The sequence below is a fragment of the Bos taurus genome, chromosome 2, assembly GCF_002263795.3.
Source record: "Bos taurus isolate L1 Dominette 01449 registration number 42190680 breed Hereford chromosome 2, ARS-UCD2.0, whole genome shotgun sequence".
NCBI lineage: Eukaryota > Metazoa > Chordata > Mammalia > Artiodactyla > Bovidae > Bos > Bos taurus.
Genome location: NC_037329.1, coordinates 25,718,373 through 25,738,741, shown reverse-complemented (window position 1 = coordinate 25,738,741; position 20,369 = coordinate 25,718,373). Strand labels below are relative to the sequence as shown.

Here is a 20,369-nt window from a genome sequence, read left to right as displayed (position 1 = left end):
AATCCGATGAACTCTTTTTCTTACTACCCTTTCCTCTAGCTCTTTACCCCTTTGGTCATGTCCAGTGGTCTTGCTCTTCTCCTACCTGTACATTTTTTGTTTTCTCTGGGCTTTCTTGACTCTTTTTCCCATGGCTGCTTTGATGGTGCTTCTCCCTCTGTTCATCTTCTAATTGGAGTTTCCTCACAAATTCTATAGCTTTTCTCTACCTGGTTGACCTCCACTCACTTCAGTGAGCTCACCTATTCCACCATCACTGCTTTTCAAAAGTTTGTAATTCCTTATCTCTAGTCTTATCGCTCACTTGCACTGCCCACTCTCCACCCTTCTGGCTTTCTGCAAGCATTTCCCCCAAACATCCAGTTCACAGTTTAGACTCAACAGCCCCAAACTGAATTCAGTACTACCAGTCTGTCTGTCTTCCTTAATCTCCCATTTTCATCAGCAACTGAACCATTCTTACTGCTTCACAGGCTAAGCTTTCGGTTCCTTTTGAATTTTTAACAGCTTTATTGAAATATAACCATGCATCATACCATTCATCCATTTAAAGTGGTTTCTAGTATATTCACAGAGTTGTGCAACCATCACCACAATCTTAGAATATTTCACCCCCACCAAAAGAAAAAAGCAGTCCAAGAACAATCATTCCCTCCTCTTCCTACCCACCACCCCGCGGAGCCTGGCAACCACTAATATATTTTCTGTCTCTGGATTTGTCTAGTCTAGACATTTCATATAAATGGAAACATACTATAAATGATCTTTTGTGACTGGTTTCTTCCACATAATATAATCTTTTCAAAGTTCATTCATGTTGTAACAGGTGTCAGTATTTCGGACTTTTTACAGCTGAATAATATTCCATCATATAAATGTAACACGTTTTGTATATCCATTCATCAATTGACAGACATGTGAGCTGTTTCTACCTTTTGGCTATTGTGAAAGCCAAATAATGACTTGTATTTCAGTGATGGCTAATGCTGTTGAGCGTCTTTTCATGTGCTTATTTTCCTTTTGCATATCTACTTTGGAGAAAAGTCTATTCAGATCCTTTGCCTTTTGAAAAAGTGTGTTAGTTTTCTATTGTTGAGTTGTAAGATTTCTTTATACATTATGGATACAAGTCTCTTATTAGATGCATCATCAGTAAATGTTTTCTCCTATTCTATGAGTTTTTTCAGTTTTGATAGTATCCTTTGAAGCACAAAGTTATAAAGTTTTTACAAAGTCCAATTTATTTTTTCTTTTGCCACTTACACTTTTGGTGTATCTAAGAAGGTGTTGCCTAACCCAAGGTCATGAGGCCTTAATCCTATGTTTTCTTCTATGACTTTTATACTTCAACTCTTGTATTTAGATCTATGATCCATTTACTTTTTGTGTGTGATGTAAATAAAATGCCCAACATCATTCTTTTACATGTGGACATCCAGTTCTCCCAGCACCATTTGTCAAGAGAGGGACCTTTATTTTTCCCTTTGTTTCATCTTATTCCAACCTGTCAATCAAGTTTTGCTTTTTTTCCCTTTAAAATGTTTGTCATCCTTTCACTACCCACACTAGTTCCCAGATTACAGCTTTACCATCTCACACTTAGATAATTGCATCTGCATTTATCCCTCCAAGTGCTCAGCAAGCCAACCCTCCTAAAGCAGGAAATTTAATAAATGAATTGAATTTATGTAATTCCCCTGCTAAGAAGTCTACACTAAAGCCCTACTACATATAGCATCTGGGCCAAACTCTATTCCTTAATTCTCTAACCTGGCTCCACTGTGTTTACACTAGCAAATCCAAGATGTAGAATTTCATCTTTCATGGTTATTCAGCTTCTCCCCTAAGGGGAGTTCTCTTTCATTGCTGTACTTTACCCTCTCTATGAATTAAAATTCCATAGGTCCTTAAAGTCTCCTTCAAATGCCAGCTCCCTAATAAGCCTCCCTTAACTACTCCAGAGTCCCTACTGCATTTGTGTGTTCTGTAGCACCAACCACTAGGCAGATGACACTGTTACACACAATTCTACTCTACCACCCAACACCAATAAGCATCTACTGAAGTTCACAGCGCTGTACGGGCATGACACACTTATGCAACTCTTGTTTCCTTCTGCCATCAAATGGAGGAGTCTAACTGGATGAGATAAATTATCCCTCCCAGATTTAGAATTCCACTTATCCATCCATTACATACTGATCCAAATTTGAAGCTTAAAATGAAAGTGAAATTCACTCAGTCCTGTCTGACTTGTTGTGACCCTAGGGACTTCACAGTTCATGGAATTCTCCAGGCCAGAATACTGGAGTGGGTAGCCTTTCCCTTCTCCAGGGGATCTTCCCAACCCAGAGATCGAATCCAGGTCTCCCACATTGCAGGCAGATTCTTTACCAGCTGAGCCACAATGGAAGCCCAAGAATACTGGAGTGGATAGCCTATGGCTTCTCCAGGGGATCTTCCCAACCCAGAAACCAAACCAGGGTCTCCTGCATTGCAGGTGGATTCTTTACCAACTGAGCTATCAGGAAGCCCACTGAAACTTAAGCTTAAAGTTAATTCAAGGTTTCCAGTTCAAGAAACTTTCAAACTAAGCTTGTGTTTTCCAAAGATTCCTAGAATTGTAATTCCTTGTTACTGAATCATCTTGGCTGTAATAATGATCCAGGCCCTGTTTCAGACACAAGTATTAGGGCATCTGTGATTTGGTCTGCAGTTTAAACTGCAGAAGTTCTCCAAATCCTCAAAGTTAACTTAGAGTGTGTCAGATTGAAACCCCCACCCACCCACCAACCATTAAAAAAAAAAAAAACTTTCAAATTGAAGGGGCAAAGTTTGATCCCTTTTCTGTTGAGAGTTGAAAACAACAATAGCAGCTTTCTGCTCTAGCAGGACTTCAAAAGGCTGCCGAGTAACTGCTCTAAGAATGCTTGGTTGTAGATGGCTGAAGAAAACGCACAGGCATCCTCCTGCGACTCTGCTCTACTACCACCAGGAAAATTCTGCCTTCTCTCCCCTCCCAGCACCTTTAATAAACCAACGATTGGTACTGTATTAACTAGGTGAATGCAGAATCTTGCAAGGTTAAAGCCTTTCGCAGAGTGGGGGCGAGACTGGGCAGTCAAACAACACCCTGCTCTAAAGAGCCAGTGAATTAAGAATTTGTTGAAATGACCTAAATTATGTATAGATTTTTTAAAAAGTCAACCGAAGATGGGAGACCTGTTGGATTGATCCCAGGGGCATGGGTCCCCTTTGCTGAAAGAAAATGCCTGAGAGGTACCAGGCCCATCACGAAGTTGCAACCCCAGAGCTCTCAGTAAACACGTTTTTCTGTAGTAGTTTCCGGAGCGAGCACAGCAGGTCCGTCCATAGCAGGGATGCCTGTGCGGGTTCACCTACCCGCCTCTCCTCGCAGGTGGCACCCAGTCAGCGCTCGCCGCCCTCCCTCGAAGAAACCGCCAGGCAAACTTCGCAGCCTGGGAACCCTGCTGCTTGGAGAGCTGCTGCGAGAGCCGCTCCACTGCGCCAGGCGCCGCCCCGAGGCTAGTATTCAACCTCCCCGCCCCCCGCCGCGGTTAAAGTTTGCTCCCCATTCACCGCTTCCCACCCCTGCCCCGCACCCCCCGCCTCCGCCCTCGGGCGGGAGGACCACAGAGGAGTTCCTGGGTCCTCCATGCACAAACACACCCACCAACAAAGGAAAGCCCATTAAATCTTCCCTCCTGCGAACTCGCGCCCCAGTGGATACTTCTTTGAACTGACCCCCGCCCCCGCAGCCCCCTAGCCGTCTGGGGCTCGCCGGGCCCTCCCGGGCTCACTCCCTCCTCCCATCTGCGCACTTCTGCCGCGCGCTTGGTCTTTGATGTCTCTTTACATTATGGCAGAGCAGCCACACGCTCTTCCCGGGCGCGGGGCTTTGTGTAACGGAACTGACATTTGGCCTTGATACCTGTATCTCTTGGTGATTGCAACAAATTTCTAAAATAAATATTGTACTTTGATCTCCCGGCATTGCATTTTTAATGGACGCACCGAACATTACTTCATTAAGAATAAGTTTTTCAGGAGCCCCGAGTGCAAAGGTAGAGCGGATAAACAGCACTTTGTAAAAGTCTCTCTCCAAACTTCAGCTTGCGCCTGGGAGGGCTGGAATCCCCGAGGGTTTTCACAAATGGAGGGGAGGCCCAGAGCCAGGACTTCAGTCACGGGAGGGTCTACTGTGCATCCACAGTATCCTAAAGACTTTGAATATATTTACCTCTTTTAAGCCTATGAAGACTCTACATGGTGAACAGTTCTATAACCCCCATTTTACAAACTGGGAAACCGAAGTACAAGGCAGTTGAGTAACTTGCTGGCCAATGTCACCAACTGAAAAGTGGCATCTTGAAATCGGCCTTCAGAGTTTCAGAGTTGGAGCTATTAACACCAAGTCAGTACTCTCTCCCTGCTGGCCATTGATGGAGGTTTATTGGCTAATGGGGCATCTTGGAGAAAAGGTTCTCTTCTGTAACAACTATGGAGATGTGAATTGGGTTTTCTAGCCTTTGTTTGGAGAAGGCAATGGCAAGCCACTCCATACTCTTGCCTAGAAAATCCCATGGATGGAGGAGCCTGGTAGGCTGCAGTCCATGGGGTCTCTAGGAGTTGGTCGCGACTGAGCGACTTCACTTTCACTTTTCACTTTCACGCAATGGAGAAGGAAATGGCAACCCACTCCAGTATTCTTGCCTGGAGAATCCCAGGGATGGCAGAGCCTGATGGGCTGCTGTCTATGGGGTCGCACAGAGTCGGACACGACTGAAGCATCTTAGCAGCAGCAGCAGCAGCCTTTTTGTTTAAATAGCAATCAGATTTGGCAAATAAGAATGCCTCTAGCTTGCTTGTCCCAGCCTGGGCGGCACTCCCCCCAGGCATCCATAGTGGAGGTCGAAGAGCTTACAGTAGCTCAAAAGGAAGCACACTAAGGGACCAGGTCCGCTTCCACAGTGCGGAAAGGTGCCTGCATGAGTGTGCACCGTAGGACTCCCTGGCCTCTGACACGTATGCGGGAAAGGGCTCCTTCCTGTCCCAGGTTTCGCAGGTAATTGATTTCTGGTCTCCTGTGGAAAGATGTAGGTCTGCCCGGACTCGGGAGCAAAACACTAAGTCCCCTCTCTTTGCTGGCCCCCAGGGCACTGGGACTACCTCTTCAGCAGTCAGACTGTGTCAGCCGAGCTGTGCAGTCACTGCTCACCGATCTTGGGTGGCACCTTGTTGGAAAGAAGACGGGCATGCAAGGACAGGGCTTGCAAAGTGCTCAAACATAGTATTTGGGCTGCATTCAGCCCATTCCTCTTCAGCAAGATGTTTCTATTTGCTGGCTTTGGGCATGGAGGATGGCCTGGTGTTGGGCTTTCCCGTGGCTCAGACGGTAAAGACTCCGCCTGCGGTGCTGAAGACCTGGGTTTGATCCCTGGGTTGGGAGGATCCCCTGGAGGAGGACATGGCAACCCACTCCAATATTCTTGCCTGGAGAATCCCCATGGACAGAGGAGCCTGGTGGGCTACAGTCCATGGGGTCGCAAAGAGTCAGACACAGGTGAGCGACTAAGCACACAGCATACAATGTGAGTGCAGAGGGCACCAATACACAGCCCAGACTCCGAATCAGAAGTTGGTGTTGGTTGGGCTAACCGCTGGCGCCGCACGGCAAGTTGGACCACCTCATCCGACTTCTCATGTAAGTCTCCTGCGGTACCGGGAGAACCGTACCCAGGAAGGCTGGATGCAAGATGGTTCAGAGGATCCCTGCACGGTCTGCGGCCTCTCAGAGAGGAAGCGGTGTACCCGGAGGTTGTACGCGGAGCGGAGTAGGCCCAGCCCAGGAGGCCCACTCTGCTGAGCGGTCACACGGACTGTGGCCGCCGGCGGGAGGCCTCAGCGGCTATTCCCGGCCTCTAATGCCTTCCAACGCGGTAAAGACACCGCGGAGCCCCGCCTGCCCTACCGGATGAGATCTGGGTGTCCGGACGGCCCCCGCAGGACGCTTCCTGGGCCGGAGGCAGGCAGATGGCCAGCTGTCCCTCCTGGGCCGGGCAATGGCTGGCAGCGAAGGTTTGGGGGAGTATACACTGTGGGGAGCGTTTTCCTGAGCCCAAGGAAGCGTGTCCCGAGACTGAAGAACTTTTTCTTTACAAAGGTGACAGGAACAACAGTTTTTATGGACTTTTCTTTCCACTTAGAGAGCCACCCTCGTACAACCTCTGGTTTGCTCAAAGACAGCATCTACAGGCTTCCTCCCCCGCGCCTTACTGTTTTCTCCCGGTAGTTCCTTGCAGGTGTGTGCAGCTTGCAAGAGGGCGCACTCGCCTGGTGGGCCTTAGCGCGGCGGTGGGGATTTCTAGTATCTCTGGGGGTTTCAGTGGGGCCTCATAGAGGTCAGGGCCCTGCCCAGAGAGAGAAAAGCGAGATAGCAAATATTTTTCCCTCGGGTTGTCCTGGGTGTCCTGCCAAGCTTAGCTTTGGCGGTAATCACGGCTTGGGTTTTTCCCAGGCTCACTATTTGCAAAAGTTGTGGCCGGAGAACTTCCAGATCGCCAGGAGGAACGTCGCAAAGAGAGGCGGGAGGCACTGGAGCGTGTGCGCTACTATCCAGCGCCCTGGGCGGCCGCCCGGCCCCGCCCAGGGTCACAGAGCTGCCGGCCTCTCGGCTGCCGCCCGGTTGGAGATGGAGGCGGGAGCACGCGGCAGCGGGGCGCGGGGCTTCCCGTGCCCAGCCCCGGGAACTCCCTCGGGTCCAAGGTGTGCTAGGAGTGAGGATGTGCTCGGGCCTCTGCCTTTGCTGTCCGGCTGTAGGATGTGTAAGTACGTTGGGAGAAGAGAATTACCCTCATCTTCGTCTCCAAGTCCCGCGCCTGGAAGCCGAAGGCAGATTTCTCTGGAGATAACAAAGACACTTTGTCACTTTGGGCGCTGCCTCGGTGCAAATCTTTAATTGCAAGGGAGTAGGGGAAAGAGGGGGGTCGAGTGTCTCAAGCAACCCAAGCGCGGGTCTCCAGGCGGCAAGGCCCCCTTTGATCAGGAAAATCCAATTATTTGTGTATATACATTTCCCACATAGTGATTACTTCATTAATTGTCCCGCCTTTATCTCCTCCCTTCCCATCCCCCCTAATAATCAGTTCTTTTATCCAGACCAACAAACACACCATAGGAGCTTTGTGGATTCAAAGGATTTGCTTTCGCTTCTGAAAGAGCCGCTATTCTTTGATGATTGGGTAGCGGCAAACTTCAAAGCCATAAATCTTCCCTCTGACTGGCTGGCGGCCCAGCAAAGTCCTTATCAAATTCTTGGAGGTGATCCTGAAGCGCTCAGACCGCGCGCGGGGCGAGCGAGCGGGGTGCGGCGAGGGGCGCGGGCAGGGAGGGCCCCAGCGCGCAGGGCGGGCGCCAGGAAGGGACGCTAGGCGGCCCTTCGTCCTCGCCCTCGGGTCTCCATGCCTCAGCAGCGCCCTGCTCCGCAGCCAGCGGCCCGCAAGCCGTAGCCATGGCCGCCGTGGCCGTCCTCCGGAACGACTCGCTACAGGCCTTCCTACAGGTCAGGGCTGGGCTTGGAGGCGGGCGAGGGAAAGGTGGGAAGGGCCGTGTCTGGATCTTTCCTGGTACTCTGTGCCTCCTGAATTTCAAAGAGAATCCCGCTAGGTGGGTGCCAATGAAGTGAGACATAGGGGTGCCCGTACCAACTTCACACCCAACCTTGGTGTCAAGAGTGTGGCCTCTGCGGGGAGGGACGCGCGTATGCGGGGGTTGTTCGGAGGTGCGCCTCTGGCTGAAAACCGGCCCCAGCTCACAGCGCTGGGCCCTCCTGGGGCGGGCGGAGGAGGAGCGCGAGAGTAGAGTGGAAATGAGAGCTTAAAAGATGGGAGGGAAGGTAGATGAGCAGCCGGGCTGTGGGTGTTTCCAGACCCTTTCTGACCGCGGAGTCGGGAGTGGCCCGTCGGATCGCTCCCCTCCTACTTTGTGCCTGCTTCCTTTGAGACTGGATAGCGACTCTCTGCACCAAGTAGTTTAACAGGAAGCGCTCGCGCTTTCTGCATCCAGGTAGCGAGGGCACCAAAAGTTTCCCCTAACTGGTGGGTGCGTGCGCAGGGTGCGGCGGCCAGGGGAGGGACTGCCGGGACAGGGGAGGGGCGGCGGTATTACAGCCGGCGTGCGGGAGGCGGGCCGACCCGGAGACCGCGCTTGGAGCGCTTAACCTTTTGTCTCTTCTCCGCCCTCCCCTGCCGCCGCCTATGCAGGACCGCACCCCCAGCGCCTCCCCGGACCTGGGCAAGCATTCGCCCCTGGCGCTGCTAGCCGCCACCTGTAGCCGTATCGGCCAGCCGGGCGCCACGGCGCCCCCGGATTTCCTGCAGGTGTCCTACGACCCCGCGCTGGGCTCGCCCTCCAGGCTCTTTCACCCGTGGACCGCTGACATGCCAGCGCACTCGCCCGGCGCACTGCCGCCCCCGCACCCCAGCCTGGGGCTGACACCACAGAAATCGCACCTGCAGCCGTCCTTCGGGGCGGCGCACGAGCTGCCGCTTACACCCCCTGCCGACCCCTCGTACCCCTACGAGTTCTCGCCGGTCAAGATGCTGCCCTCGAGCATGGCGGCGCTGCCCGCCAGCTGCGCGCCCGCCTACGTGCCCTACGCGGCCCAGGCCGCGCTGCCCCCCGGCTACTCCAACTTGCTGCCCCCGCCGCCGCCGCCACCGCCGCCCACGTGCCGCCAGCTGTCCCCCAACTCGGCCCCCGACGACCTCCCGTGGTGGAGTATCCCGCAGGCCGGCAGCGGTCCGGGAACCTCGGGGGTTCCAGGGGGCAGCCTCTCTGGCCCCTGCGCCGGGGGCCCCCACGCGCCGCGCTTCCCCGCTACGGCGGCCGCCGCTGCAGCTGCCGCCGCCGCGCTGCAGCGGGGCCTGGTGTTGGGCCCGTCGGACTTCGCGCAGTACCAGAGCCAAATCGCTGCGCTGCTGCAAACCAAGGCCCCCCTGGCGGCCACGGCCAGGAGGTGCCGCCGCTGCCGCTGCCCCAACTGCCAAGCGGCGGGCGGCGCCCCGGAGGCAGAGCCGGGCAAGAAGAAGCAGCACGTGTGCCACGTGCCGGGCTGCGGCAAGGTGTACGGCAAAACGTCGCACCTGAAGGCGCACCTGCGCTGGCACACGGGCGAGCGGCCCTTTGTGTGCAACTGGCTCTTCTGCGGTAAAAGCTTCACGCGCTCGGACGAGCTGCAGCGGCATCTGCGGACTCACACGGGCGAGAAGCGCTTCGCCTGCCCCGAGTGCGGCAAGCGCTTCATGCGCAGCGACCACCTCGCCAAGCACGTTAAGACGCACCAGAATAAGAAGCTCAAAGTTGCTGAGGCCGGAGTAAAGCGGGAGGACCCGCGGGACCTGTAAGCCCATCTAGGGGCTAATCAAGACCTCTCCTGCCTCGGGCTCCCTACCCAGCACCTCTTCGGGGAGGTTCGGGTGCGGGGAGGCGGGTGGCCTGTGGGCAGCCGGCCAAAGGGAGACCTAAGAGAGGCACTTGCCTCTTCCTGCTTGCCTGCCTCCCAGGGCGACGCCAGGCCTCCAACTCCCTGGCCGGCCTGTGGACGGGACCCTGTATCCAGGAGGAGCAGGGGTGGTAGAGTTGAGAGCTCGGCGCCAGGAAAAAAAGGCTCTGAACCATTTTCCCCCAATCTGGGAGACCTGAATTTAGGGGGACCCATCCTGGGCTGACCTTTGTGTATAGCAGACGCTACTGAAATCAAAACGGAAGGACCTTGAGAGATTTGAAATAGTGCTCAGAGTTTTTTGCTAGGACTTGGGCCGGGCTCTGTACAGGTTATTTAATAGCTTTCTTAATAATTATAATATTAATTAAAATGTTACTTTTGTCCTCAGCTCCATGCAGAGCTACAGCATGAATTGTCTCTGTAAAGCAATCAGCAGTTGCAGCGTGAAAATAAATACGTTAACTCCGGGGTCACCTCGGCAAGACCCCGCTGAGCCGGTCTCACTTGATCTTTTCTTCTTCCGGGAGGCTTTACAAAGCGGTCAGGTTTCGCCAGGAATTTGAAGGCTCCTGTGGGCTGCCTATGTCCGAGGCTTCTTTGGTTTGGAAGGTTCTGGGCACGTAAATTGGGCGCAAAGATGCGGAAAGTAGGAGGGCAGGGTCAGTTTTGTGGTTAAGAGGTTAGGGTAAGATTTTCCCATCACACCTTGAGTTTCTCGCGCGGCCTTAGGACTTGACCGGAGACTGTCGGGCTTCTTTTAAAAGTTGATACCTGCTGTACATATAGTACGCGATCTTTTTATCTGGTGAATTGCCTGTGTCTTTCTGGTTGTTGGTACTCTCAGAGTTCACAGGTAAACTGGGCTTCCTCCTGGCAGCCGGCCATGCTGCGGTCTGCAGAAGTGCTAGTAACTCAAGGATCTGTTCAAGATGAGATTCTGGACAGTTACAGAGTAACTGGGGGCCCTTTTTCAGATGGGTCTTTGCTCCGGAAAGAACCGCCTCTCTGTATTTCAGCCCCGTCATGATACACAACTTTGTCTTGCTTGTTCTCTTAATTCTTTTGCCGTGGAAATCATACCAGTATTGTTTCACAACAGCCACTTTGGGATTTCTCCCTAGGCCTGGAAGTTTAGCTCCCTTTTGTGTCTTGGGACTTTATTTTTTCAATCACTGCAGTAGACTAAGATTTTTCTCAGGGAGGAGCCAGGAATACTCATCTCTAGGTTTTTCACCTGTCTCTAAAATGTGAAAATTTAAATGTGAAGTTTACAACTGTTTGAGTTTTTAACCTGAAACTGAAACCTCAATTTCTGACTTAGAACTAGCAAAGAACAGAAATTGCTCTCAATTTTGTCAGTGTTAAATTGACTGGTATCATTAATGCCAAATTTCCATGGGACTAGTTTTTTTTCATGGTAGTAGAGGTGTATATAAATTGATAGGATTTCACAGTTAACACACTGTGTTACCTTGCCTTTTGTTTGAAGTCAAACTTAGGGGTAAGTTCTTGAAAAGCAGGAGGGTTGTGCTCCGAGAACTAATGTATTAAGTAAAACTCAACCAGCAACATAATTGAGATGAAAATTACTTTTACACTCCTAAGAAATAGCATTTTTTACTTTGTAATTTGGGACAAGGTAATAACTACTAAAATCATTATGGGAATAGGTCTTAGAACCAGTTACTCTTGTTAGGGATTTGGGGATTATTTAATGACAGATTGGAATTCTTTACCTGGGAAGGGCAGTTTGAGCTGCCTAAATTCTCAAGGCTATGACGTTTGCAAGTGATAGTAATAAAGATGCTGCACAGTAACACTAATATACATCTAATGTGTGATCTTAATCTACATCAAGATTCTTGAGAATCATTTCTAGGAAGAAGTACAGAAACTCTCACACCTGAACCATGCCCTGGGATTGACTTCAGAGCCCAAAAGGTTTTTTGGCAGATGGTAGGAAAAGAGGAATCCTTGTTAGAGAGTAAAAACACCAAGGGCTTCCTTTAGGCTTGAAATGATTCTCTTATGTGGAAGAGAATGCCCTTGGTAAAGAAATACAACTGACAATACTGTAGTGAATCTACTAGCTTATTGACAGCTATGATTGTTTAGCATTCAAACAGATGAAGTGTTGAAGATAAAGTTTCCTTATAACTTTAACTTTGTCATTAAGAAAAAAAAGGTAAAATGTATGAAATTTAGTCTCTAAACAGATAAGGTGTTGAAGACAGTTTTCTTATAACTTTGTGATGGTGAAGAGAAAGGTAAAATATATTTGGAATTTATATAAAAATATAATATTTATAATTTTAAAAAGTAGAATGAAGTCATCTGATGAAAGATCACTTTCTTCTGTTTTTACTTAATTGAACCTGCAAATTTTAAAAGCTTGGTAAAAGTACAGGCTCTAGATTAACTTGGTACAGCTGAAAGACTGTTCCTTCCTCTCAGTGCAAATCTGTTTCAATTACTTTAGAAAAAAATTCTATGCCATTATTCAAGTAGAAGCCAGGAAGTCACAATAATGTGATATTATTATCCAAGTGTAGGAAAGCATTTCATGTTTATACTGAAAAATAAGCTAATAAATTCTCAGAAATACAAATTGGACAGTGAAGAAATGTATTAGATTATGTAAGCTGTTAAAATGTGAACTGCTGCTGCATGCTTTATTTGTTTCATTGAACTGCAACCTACTATGGTATTAACCACTTAGGACTTCCAAAAATTATTTTAAAATACATCAGTATGCAAGAAAATATGCGTGAATTATGTAAATTAAGCACACTTAGCAGAAATTTTAATGAAATTCAAATTTAAAAGTTCAGAAGCAAATTACTGTTAATGTAAACTAAAATTTATTTTTTATGTGGAACTTAGCCATCATCCAAAAAGAAAGTTTGAATCCAGTTGAATCCACCAACTGGATTCAAGGCTTTACTTAAAGACCCCAGAACCCAATTCAACTGAGTTTTAAAAACCAATTGAAGAAACTATGTTAATGATGGCTTCAAGTGTCAATAGACATTTTTTTTTTTCAATAGACATTTTTTAAGCAACTGTTTTAGTAGCATGCAAATATAAAGATATTTCAGAAAATTCTAAAATAAGTGTGACATGATTAAGTCATGTCACATTTAACACAGTTGATAAATGAACTATTTGAAAACATGAGAACATGGAGAAACTGAGTTATTACTAATTTAGGTAATTTGGAGTTACATGTTTCTGAACTTGTTAACAACTCTATAGTTTTCTGCTTTTCTTGAGGGATAATTGTGCAAATTTACCTTTAGCTGACCACTAACTTGGAATAGTTTTGGTAATGAAAGTAAATTATGTTAAAGAAAATACAACTGCATTATTCAGCATTGTACTAGTCTTTTCACTGTGTTGTATATGTTGCTATATTTTCCTTTAAGTCAACCTAATAACACATACCTATTTGAAAAATTAATATTGATGAGATTGCTTCTGGCAGAAACCTATGTCAAACAGTATTTGTAGAAAAGGCAGTTTTTCACCACAATTTGCCCTCGATTTCTATTCTAATACTTCTAGACTGTAGGTATTCAGTTTAAAGCAGCATCTTTCCCATTTGTTTTGGGTCTACTGTGAGAGTTTCACAGAATGTCACTAAAGCGGTCACTTGCCTACATTAACACCTACTAAGTTGTTCAGAGCTCAGAAATTGCGAACTACTTTTATTTGTGTTGGCTCACCTTGTTAAATCATGACTAGTTATATAAACTAACACTATCTCACTAGAAAACCGTCGATTGGGGAATCAAATTCAAACCGTAGGCTTTGTTTTATGGTAAATGTAATTATGCTTTGCTAATGTACCAAATTGAGGGCCACTCAAAGCAAGTCATACTAATGTGTAATGGGGAACTTAAAAGAGTATGAGATCAAGGGCAGCTTTGAAATGAAAACATGTGCCAAAATAGTTTAATAAACTAGGAACGGATAAGGAAAACATCTAGATAGAAAGGTGAATGTTGGTAATGAGACATAGATTTGGATTAATACACCAAAATGACAGGTTTCATTATTGGGCCACTATAATGGTAACCTGATTCATGTAGCATTCAATATGTGTGTAAACAGTAAATTTTTCTCTGTTGTTCAGACTCAGCACATTTTTGCATAAAGATCCTTGTGTTAATTGCTCCTCGATTGTTTTTAAAGAGTCTGCATTGTTCAAATTAATTTATGGACACTGTAACTTATATAATGGTCCTTTCTATAATGAATAAGTGATATTGTTCAGCAAAGAGGTAATCAAACAGTTATGGACAATCTTAAAGTTTTTAAAAATAGTTTCACAGTTTCACTGTTAACAGTTTTTTATCAATTGAAGATTTGCATGTGATGATTGGTATAGTATTCATTTTCATGCTGACATTTTGATGACTTCCCTTTCTAGACTTTATATACTTCTCCTTCCATGTCTTTAGTAATTATGCTGAAGCATAATCCCTAACAGGGTATTTGACACTTAATTCATAATTCAACCCATGCATGTGAACTGCAGTAGTTTCTGCACAACACATAATAAAGTATATTAACTAATATATTTTGATTGTCTACCTAATACCAAAATTCAATTCAGGGAAATAAATCAAGTTCCTAGTTGGATACAGATCTTCCTTGACTTACAATGAGGTTACCTCCCTACAAACTCATCATGAGTTGAAAATATCATAAATTGAAATTGCGTTGAATACACCTAACCTAGCTTAGCTTAGGCTACCTTAAACATGCTCAGAGTACTTACAACTGGGCAAAATCATGTAGCACAAAGGCTATTTTATAATACGGTGTTGATTGTCTCATGCAGTTTATTCAATCCTGTACTGAAGTGAACAGCAGAATGGTTGTATAGGTACAGGGTGATTGCGTTTTGTTCGTTTACTGTGGCTCACTGCCCGGCCCAGCATCACAGGAACATCCTACAGCGTATTGCTAGTCCAGGAAAAGATCAAAATCTGAAGTTTGGTATCTGCTGAATGTGTATCACTTTCACACCATCAGAAAATCAAAATATTGTGTGTCGAGCTAGCGTAAGTTGGGAAAGTCTGTATATGAAAAATCTGCAGGGTTTCAGTTCTCAAAAAGTTGTTTCAGCATGATATTTGGTCTGCCTACTGTAACATGAAAGTTTGTTTTATAGCAAAACTATTTTTTCATTATTTGCCAAAACCATAACATCAAAAATATACTAAAATTTTCTGAGGTCTAAGGCTATATCTAGATGTCACCTGATTTTTTAATATAAGGTTAAAAAGTGTATTAAAAATGTTTAATACAAGGGTAAAAAAGGTTAAACTGTTCAGTTGCGTGGTTGCTTTCTAATGATTTTGTGTTTAGCATAATCTGAAACATGGGTGAAAAACATCTAGCCTTCAGCTTAATTTCAGCCAATTCACAAGGCAAGTATCAAAGGTAAATCCTCATTTATGCTTACAGTTGGGAAAACGTGTCTTAATTTGAAAAGTGTTCAGTAGCAATTTCCTAAAACTCTATGTAAGGTACCATGAAAGCTTATTTCTCTTATCTCTGCCTTTGCAAGTTTTATTCTTATATTCTGTATGTCTCTGCTTGTGGTTGCCACATGTCTTTGATATATCTGTGTCCATCTCTAGCATGGAAACTCATTTTGTGTCATATGTCTTTCTTCCTTTTCTTGGTGTATTTATGCCTATTATTTTATTTTGTTCTCTATTATGCAGGACTTGAAGGGTTCTGAACTCTAGTTATTTAAAACCTATTGTCTTTTTAATAGACATTTATATTCCTTGGTCTAAATTTTACATGTGAGTGAGTGAAATTTAGAGTTCTGTTTATAGATTCAAATCACGTTTTATTTTTGCAGTATATGACTGCTGTTTACTGTGGATTTGTGAACATCATTTTACTTCCAATTGACGAAAAAGTATTTCCGTCACAATTGAGAGTAAAATTGTCAAATATGGTAGAGGATTATGGTTTGAGTTAATACCCAGTTGGATAAATTTTAATTAGTAAAAAGCATTAAAAAGACGATTACCTAAATTTATAAACACAGCTCTTTATTTATTGAGCTAAGGACCTATAAGCATTTGGCTGTTTTTATTCCTTGTTAATGTTCTTATATTTAATGCAGACTTCATTTTCTCTCAAAGTCTTTATTCTCCTCTGTTTGATCCTTGATGAAGTTCATGTCATCTCTCCATAGTACCACAGACAACTGCCAAGAAAAGTCATTGTGGTGACAGTTTTATACTGAGTCTGGGTTTGGAATAGAAGGTTGCTGAGTTTTCTAAGGAGAAAGTACTCCTTCATGAGTCGTTATTCAGGCTTGTGAACGGCAGGCCCGCCCATCCTGAGCAGCTAGGAGCTGGAAGCTGGGTGCGGGGCTGCAGCTGCCCCCTTGCTTCTGTAGCATGGAGATCTTGAAGTGGGGGAAAGGGAAGCAGATCAGAGGGAATAACAGGACCATGGGGTATAACAGACATTTGGAAGATCCTGTTTAGACAGGACGTTCCTAAAGGGGTGGAAATAGGGTCACTGTGTAGAAGCTGAAGGAAAAGGCTTGATCACTTTCTCAGTTAGAATGGACCCCTGGAAAGTGCCTTCCTTACCCCAGGTTGGTTCTTCTCTTTAATGGTTTCTTCTTTTTAACCTAAGCTGAGTATGAGTAGGCAGTCAGGGAGACGTGGACCTCAACAAGTTGAAGTTGGAGGATCTTTACAGGCTCTTCTCAGGCTGAAATGCTTCAAATCTAAAATCTGTAAACTAAAAAATCCAAATACATTTTATTAAGGCTACTAAAGATACAACAGTAGCATGGGTATTCCTGGGATTCTGGCAACTGCTTTCAGAAATCCAGGTTTTGAAAATATATAGTTAAAGGCATTGAAGAGGAGCAAAGCAATTTGGGGTAAATCAGTTAGCCTCTCTGCAGAGTATTATCAGAATGTATTTCCATGCTCTTAATGTTGGTTTTGGACAATAACATTTCTGGGGGTGTCAGTCTTCATAAATGCTGTACCATAATGCACATCGCCAAGTCCTGTTTATATGTATGGAAATTTCATAGTACAGTGACAGAACTGAAAAGTAAAAGCAACTTTTCAATAATTATGTTAATATAACTATGTAGATTTACAAGCTTTGACCGAACTAAATTTAAAGACATCATACCCTTGAAGTCAGTTATGTTGATATATATAATTAAGAATATGAGCTGCATAATTAATTCATTATTTGTTATTTATAATACTAGATGCAGAAAACTCAGGCAAAACAAATTCAAAACATGTATACATAACTAAATTCAATTCACTTTTTATTTGATGACTAAGGTTCGTTGAGGATTCAAAGATGAACACAATCCTTCAAAGAGCTCACAATCATAAAGGAGATAAGACATGTATACAAATGAATGTAATACAAGGCCTAAGTAAAAAGCAATTAATGAACCTCCTATTACAACACAAAGGAAAGATAAATTAAATTACTGCAGGTAAAACAATATTAAATTATTTTATGCCTTAAATATTTCTGCTTTCACAAACAGTCCACAAACTCCACTTGTAGCATTCGGAAATCATTTCGGTTTTTACATAGAGCTGAGAGTTCAAGAGAGTGTGGTCCCCAGACCAGCAACATTGGCATCACTTGGGAACTTGTTAGAAATGCAGATTCTTGGGTCCAGTTCCAAGTTAACTAAATCAGAAACTCTGGGGAAAGGACCCAGAAAAATGTGTTTTAATAAGTCCTGCAGGTGATTGCAATGCACGCTAAACTTTGAGAACCACTAGTTTAGAAGTCTGGAGAAGGCAATGGCACCCCACTCCAGTACTCTTGCCTGGAAAATCCCATGGACGGAGGAGCCTGGTAGGCTCCAGTCCATGGGGCTGCTAAGAGTCAGGCACGACTGAGCGACTTCACTTTCACTTTTCACTTTCATGCATTGGAGAAGGAAATGGCAACCCACTCCAGTGTTCTTGCCTAGTGGGCTGCCGTTTATGGGGTCGCACAGAGTCAGACACGGCTGAAGCGACTTAGCAGCAGCAGCAGCAGTTTAGAAGTCACAGAGTCGGACACGACTGAGCTACTTCACTTCAGTTTAGAAGACTGTACCTTTAATAATGCATAAGATTAATCTATGGAAATAAGCAAATTCAAGCCTACCACTCACAAACTATTCTGGGGAAATAGAGAATGGACAGGCCACTTGGCTGAAATCCCTCACCCAGTCGAGAGACTCAATTGACAATCTTCTAACTCCCGATGAAAAGACAGCAATAGTCTTAATTGTATGTAGAGTGATTCTTTTGTGCATGGTATACAGTTATGTAGACAATTGTCCTTTTATCATAGTATTTGAATACACACAGAAGATTTACATTTTTGAATCACCAATCATATTCCATATGTTAGTGGAATTTTCCTCCACACGTGGGACAATGACTTTTAACAACATCTGTTTCCTTCAAAGGAATACTCAGCTAAATAAGCAGTTTTGTTTTCTAGTGTCATTGGATGATTAATAACTAATTATAATAGGGCATGTATAAATTATAGCACTATGAGTGGAAAATACAGGTACACTCCATGCTGCAGAAATGCAAAGATGGCATTTCTAAAACACAAGCACAGTTGCTTCAAGCCTTTGTTTTACTTAAAAAAAAAAAAAAAAGCGCCTTTTTAAAGCAAGTGCAGAGCCCTAGGGCTTCTCAATGGAGGCCAAAATTTAGGAAATTGTAGATATTTATGTAGAGACTATTCGCTCAGTCATGTCCGACTCTTTGTGACCCCGTGAACTGTATAGCCCACCAGGCTCATCCGTCCATGGGATTCTCCAGGCAAGAATACTGGAGTGGGTTGCCATTTCCTTCTCCAGAGGATCTTCCCAACCCAGGGAGAGAACCCAGGTCTCCCGCATTGCAGGCAGATGCTTTAACCTCTGAGCCACCAGGGAATCCCTAGATATTTATCTAAACCCAGAGTCTTCAATTCCTCTGACTTCTCTGCTATCCTCCTCAGCCCATCTTCTCCTTCTCCACCAAGTCTTTCTTGGCTCATCTCAGGTCTGTTTCTCAAACCAAAGCATTTCTTTGAAAAACATTTTATTTCTGACCTTTGGAATTATAGAAAGATGTTATGAATTATAAGTTCAAGGGAAGCTTGTAACATAAATGAGAATAGCTTCAAAGTTTTTTCCAGTGAATGAGCCTCTTTCTCTGCCTCCAAACCTGAACTGTCCATCACTGATTTGGGGTACTTTAGGAGAACACTTAGTGAATGACAACAGAAAGCTAGGTTGATGCTGGCTATGGCATGTTCCCAAGGAGTTCCCCAGAACCTTGAAAGATCAAGGGTGCACTCTGTGACCAGATAAATCCCCCAAACCGGTACTTAGAGAGATTTTAGCACGTTGGAGTTGGAGGAGAACTTTGAAATCATCCAGTTTGACCTTCTCATTTATCAGAGGAGATAGGTGAGGGCATGTCTGATCAAATGGAGCAACGGTTATCTATGATACATTAATGAGTAAGTATACTCAATGGAAACCCAGCAGCCTAGAAAAGGAGGACAGAGTTAAGGATCATGAAGAGTGGGAGAAGACTCAGGGATGACACCAGGATCTCTCTCTACCCTGAGCTGTTTGGGCAGAGGTAGGGTGGTAGTTGTCAGAGGCTTCTAACTGGCTCCCTCTGCCCTTCCCAGTATCCTGGGTCTCCTGCCTTCTCTGAGACAATCTTAACTTCCCGTACCTTAGCAGTCAACCCCTTGCATCTTTCTGACTACTGTTATCAAAATCTAAGTTCATATAGAAGGTTGTGCTAAGTGACTATTCAAAGGAAACAGAAAAAACTAGAAGGGTAGGGAGTAGAGGAAGCCAGAGCTGAGCAGAAAAGGAGAGCCTCTCTGATGGAAAAGAGCTGATAGTTATGTACGTCATGTGGAGGACTGAGGGACTGATGATATGGGAAGACCATACCTCAGGAGGAAAAGGTATCTTGTCTTATTCAGCTGCTCCATCATATCCGACGCTCTGTGACCCCATGGACTGCAGTACACCAGGCTTCCCTGTCCTTCACCATCTCCCAGAGTTTGTGCAAACTCATGTCCATTGAGTCGGTGATGCCATCCAACCATCTCATCCTATCGTCCCCTTCTCCTCCTGCCTTCAGTCTTTCTCAGCATCAGGGTCTTTTCCAATGGGTCAGTTCTTCACATCAGGTGGCCAAAGTTGGAGCTTCAGCTTCAGCTTCAGTCCTTCCAATGAATATTCAGGGTTGATTTCCTTTAGGATTGACTGGTTTGATCCCCATACTGCCTAAGGGACTCTCAAGAATCTTCTCCAGCACCACAGGAATACAGACGGACCATACCTCAGAAGAAACAGGCATGGCAGTCCTGAGAGGCTAGATCCAGGGCATTTGGCAACAGTCTTGGCAAAGATTCCTCTGTATTCGTTACCTTTTGTTGCATAACAAATACCACAGTCTGAAAGGCTTGAAACAACACACATTATCTCACAGATTCTGAGCACCAGGAGTCTAGGCAGAGCTTAGTTGTAGCCTCTGCTTAGGGTCTCTCATAAGACTGCAATCAAGGTGTTGGCCAGGACCAGGGCCTCATCTGAAGGCTGGCCCAGGGAATGATACACTGCCAGACTTAAGTGACTACTGGCAGGACTCAGTTCTCTGTGGGGTGTTGGACTGAGGGCCTCGGTTCTTTGTTGGCTATATTCTGGAGACGACCCACGGTTTCTTAATACATGAGTCCCTCCAACATGGCCACTTCCTTCATCAAAACATGCAAGCTGGGAAGGCAATTAAAA

General features: G+C 45.5%; 1 protein-coding gene across 2 annotated transcripts; it reads left to right on the top strand.

The window, feature by feature from the left end:
- Positions 1–5,004: 5,004 nt before the first annotated feature.
- Positions 5,005–10,019, top strand: SP5 (Sp5 transcription factor). 2 transcript variants are annotated; one of them, XM_024980216.2, is made up of 2 exons: positions 5,005–6,845; positions 8,283–10,019. In XM_024980216.2, the coding sequence occupies exons 1-2, from the start codon at positions 6,804–6,806 to the stop codon at positions 9,423–9,425; spliced, it is 1,185 nt and encodes a 394-aa protein (XP_024835984.1). In that variant the 5' UTR covers positions 5,005–6,803; the 3' UTR covers positions 9,426–10,019. The 2 variants fall into 2 exon arrangements, with proteins under 2 accessions (XP_024835984.1, XP_024835977.1); XM_024980209.2 differs by lacking the exon at positions 5,005–6,845 and adding an exon at positions 7,359–7,582.
- Positions 10,020–20,369: the final 10,350 nt, after the last annotated feature.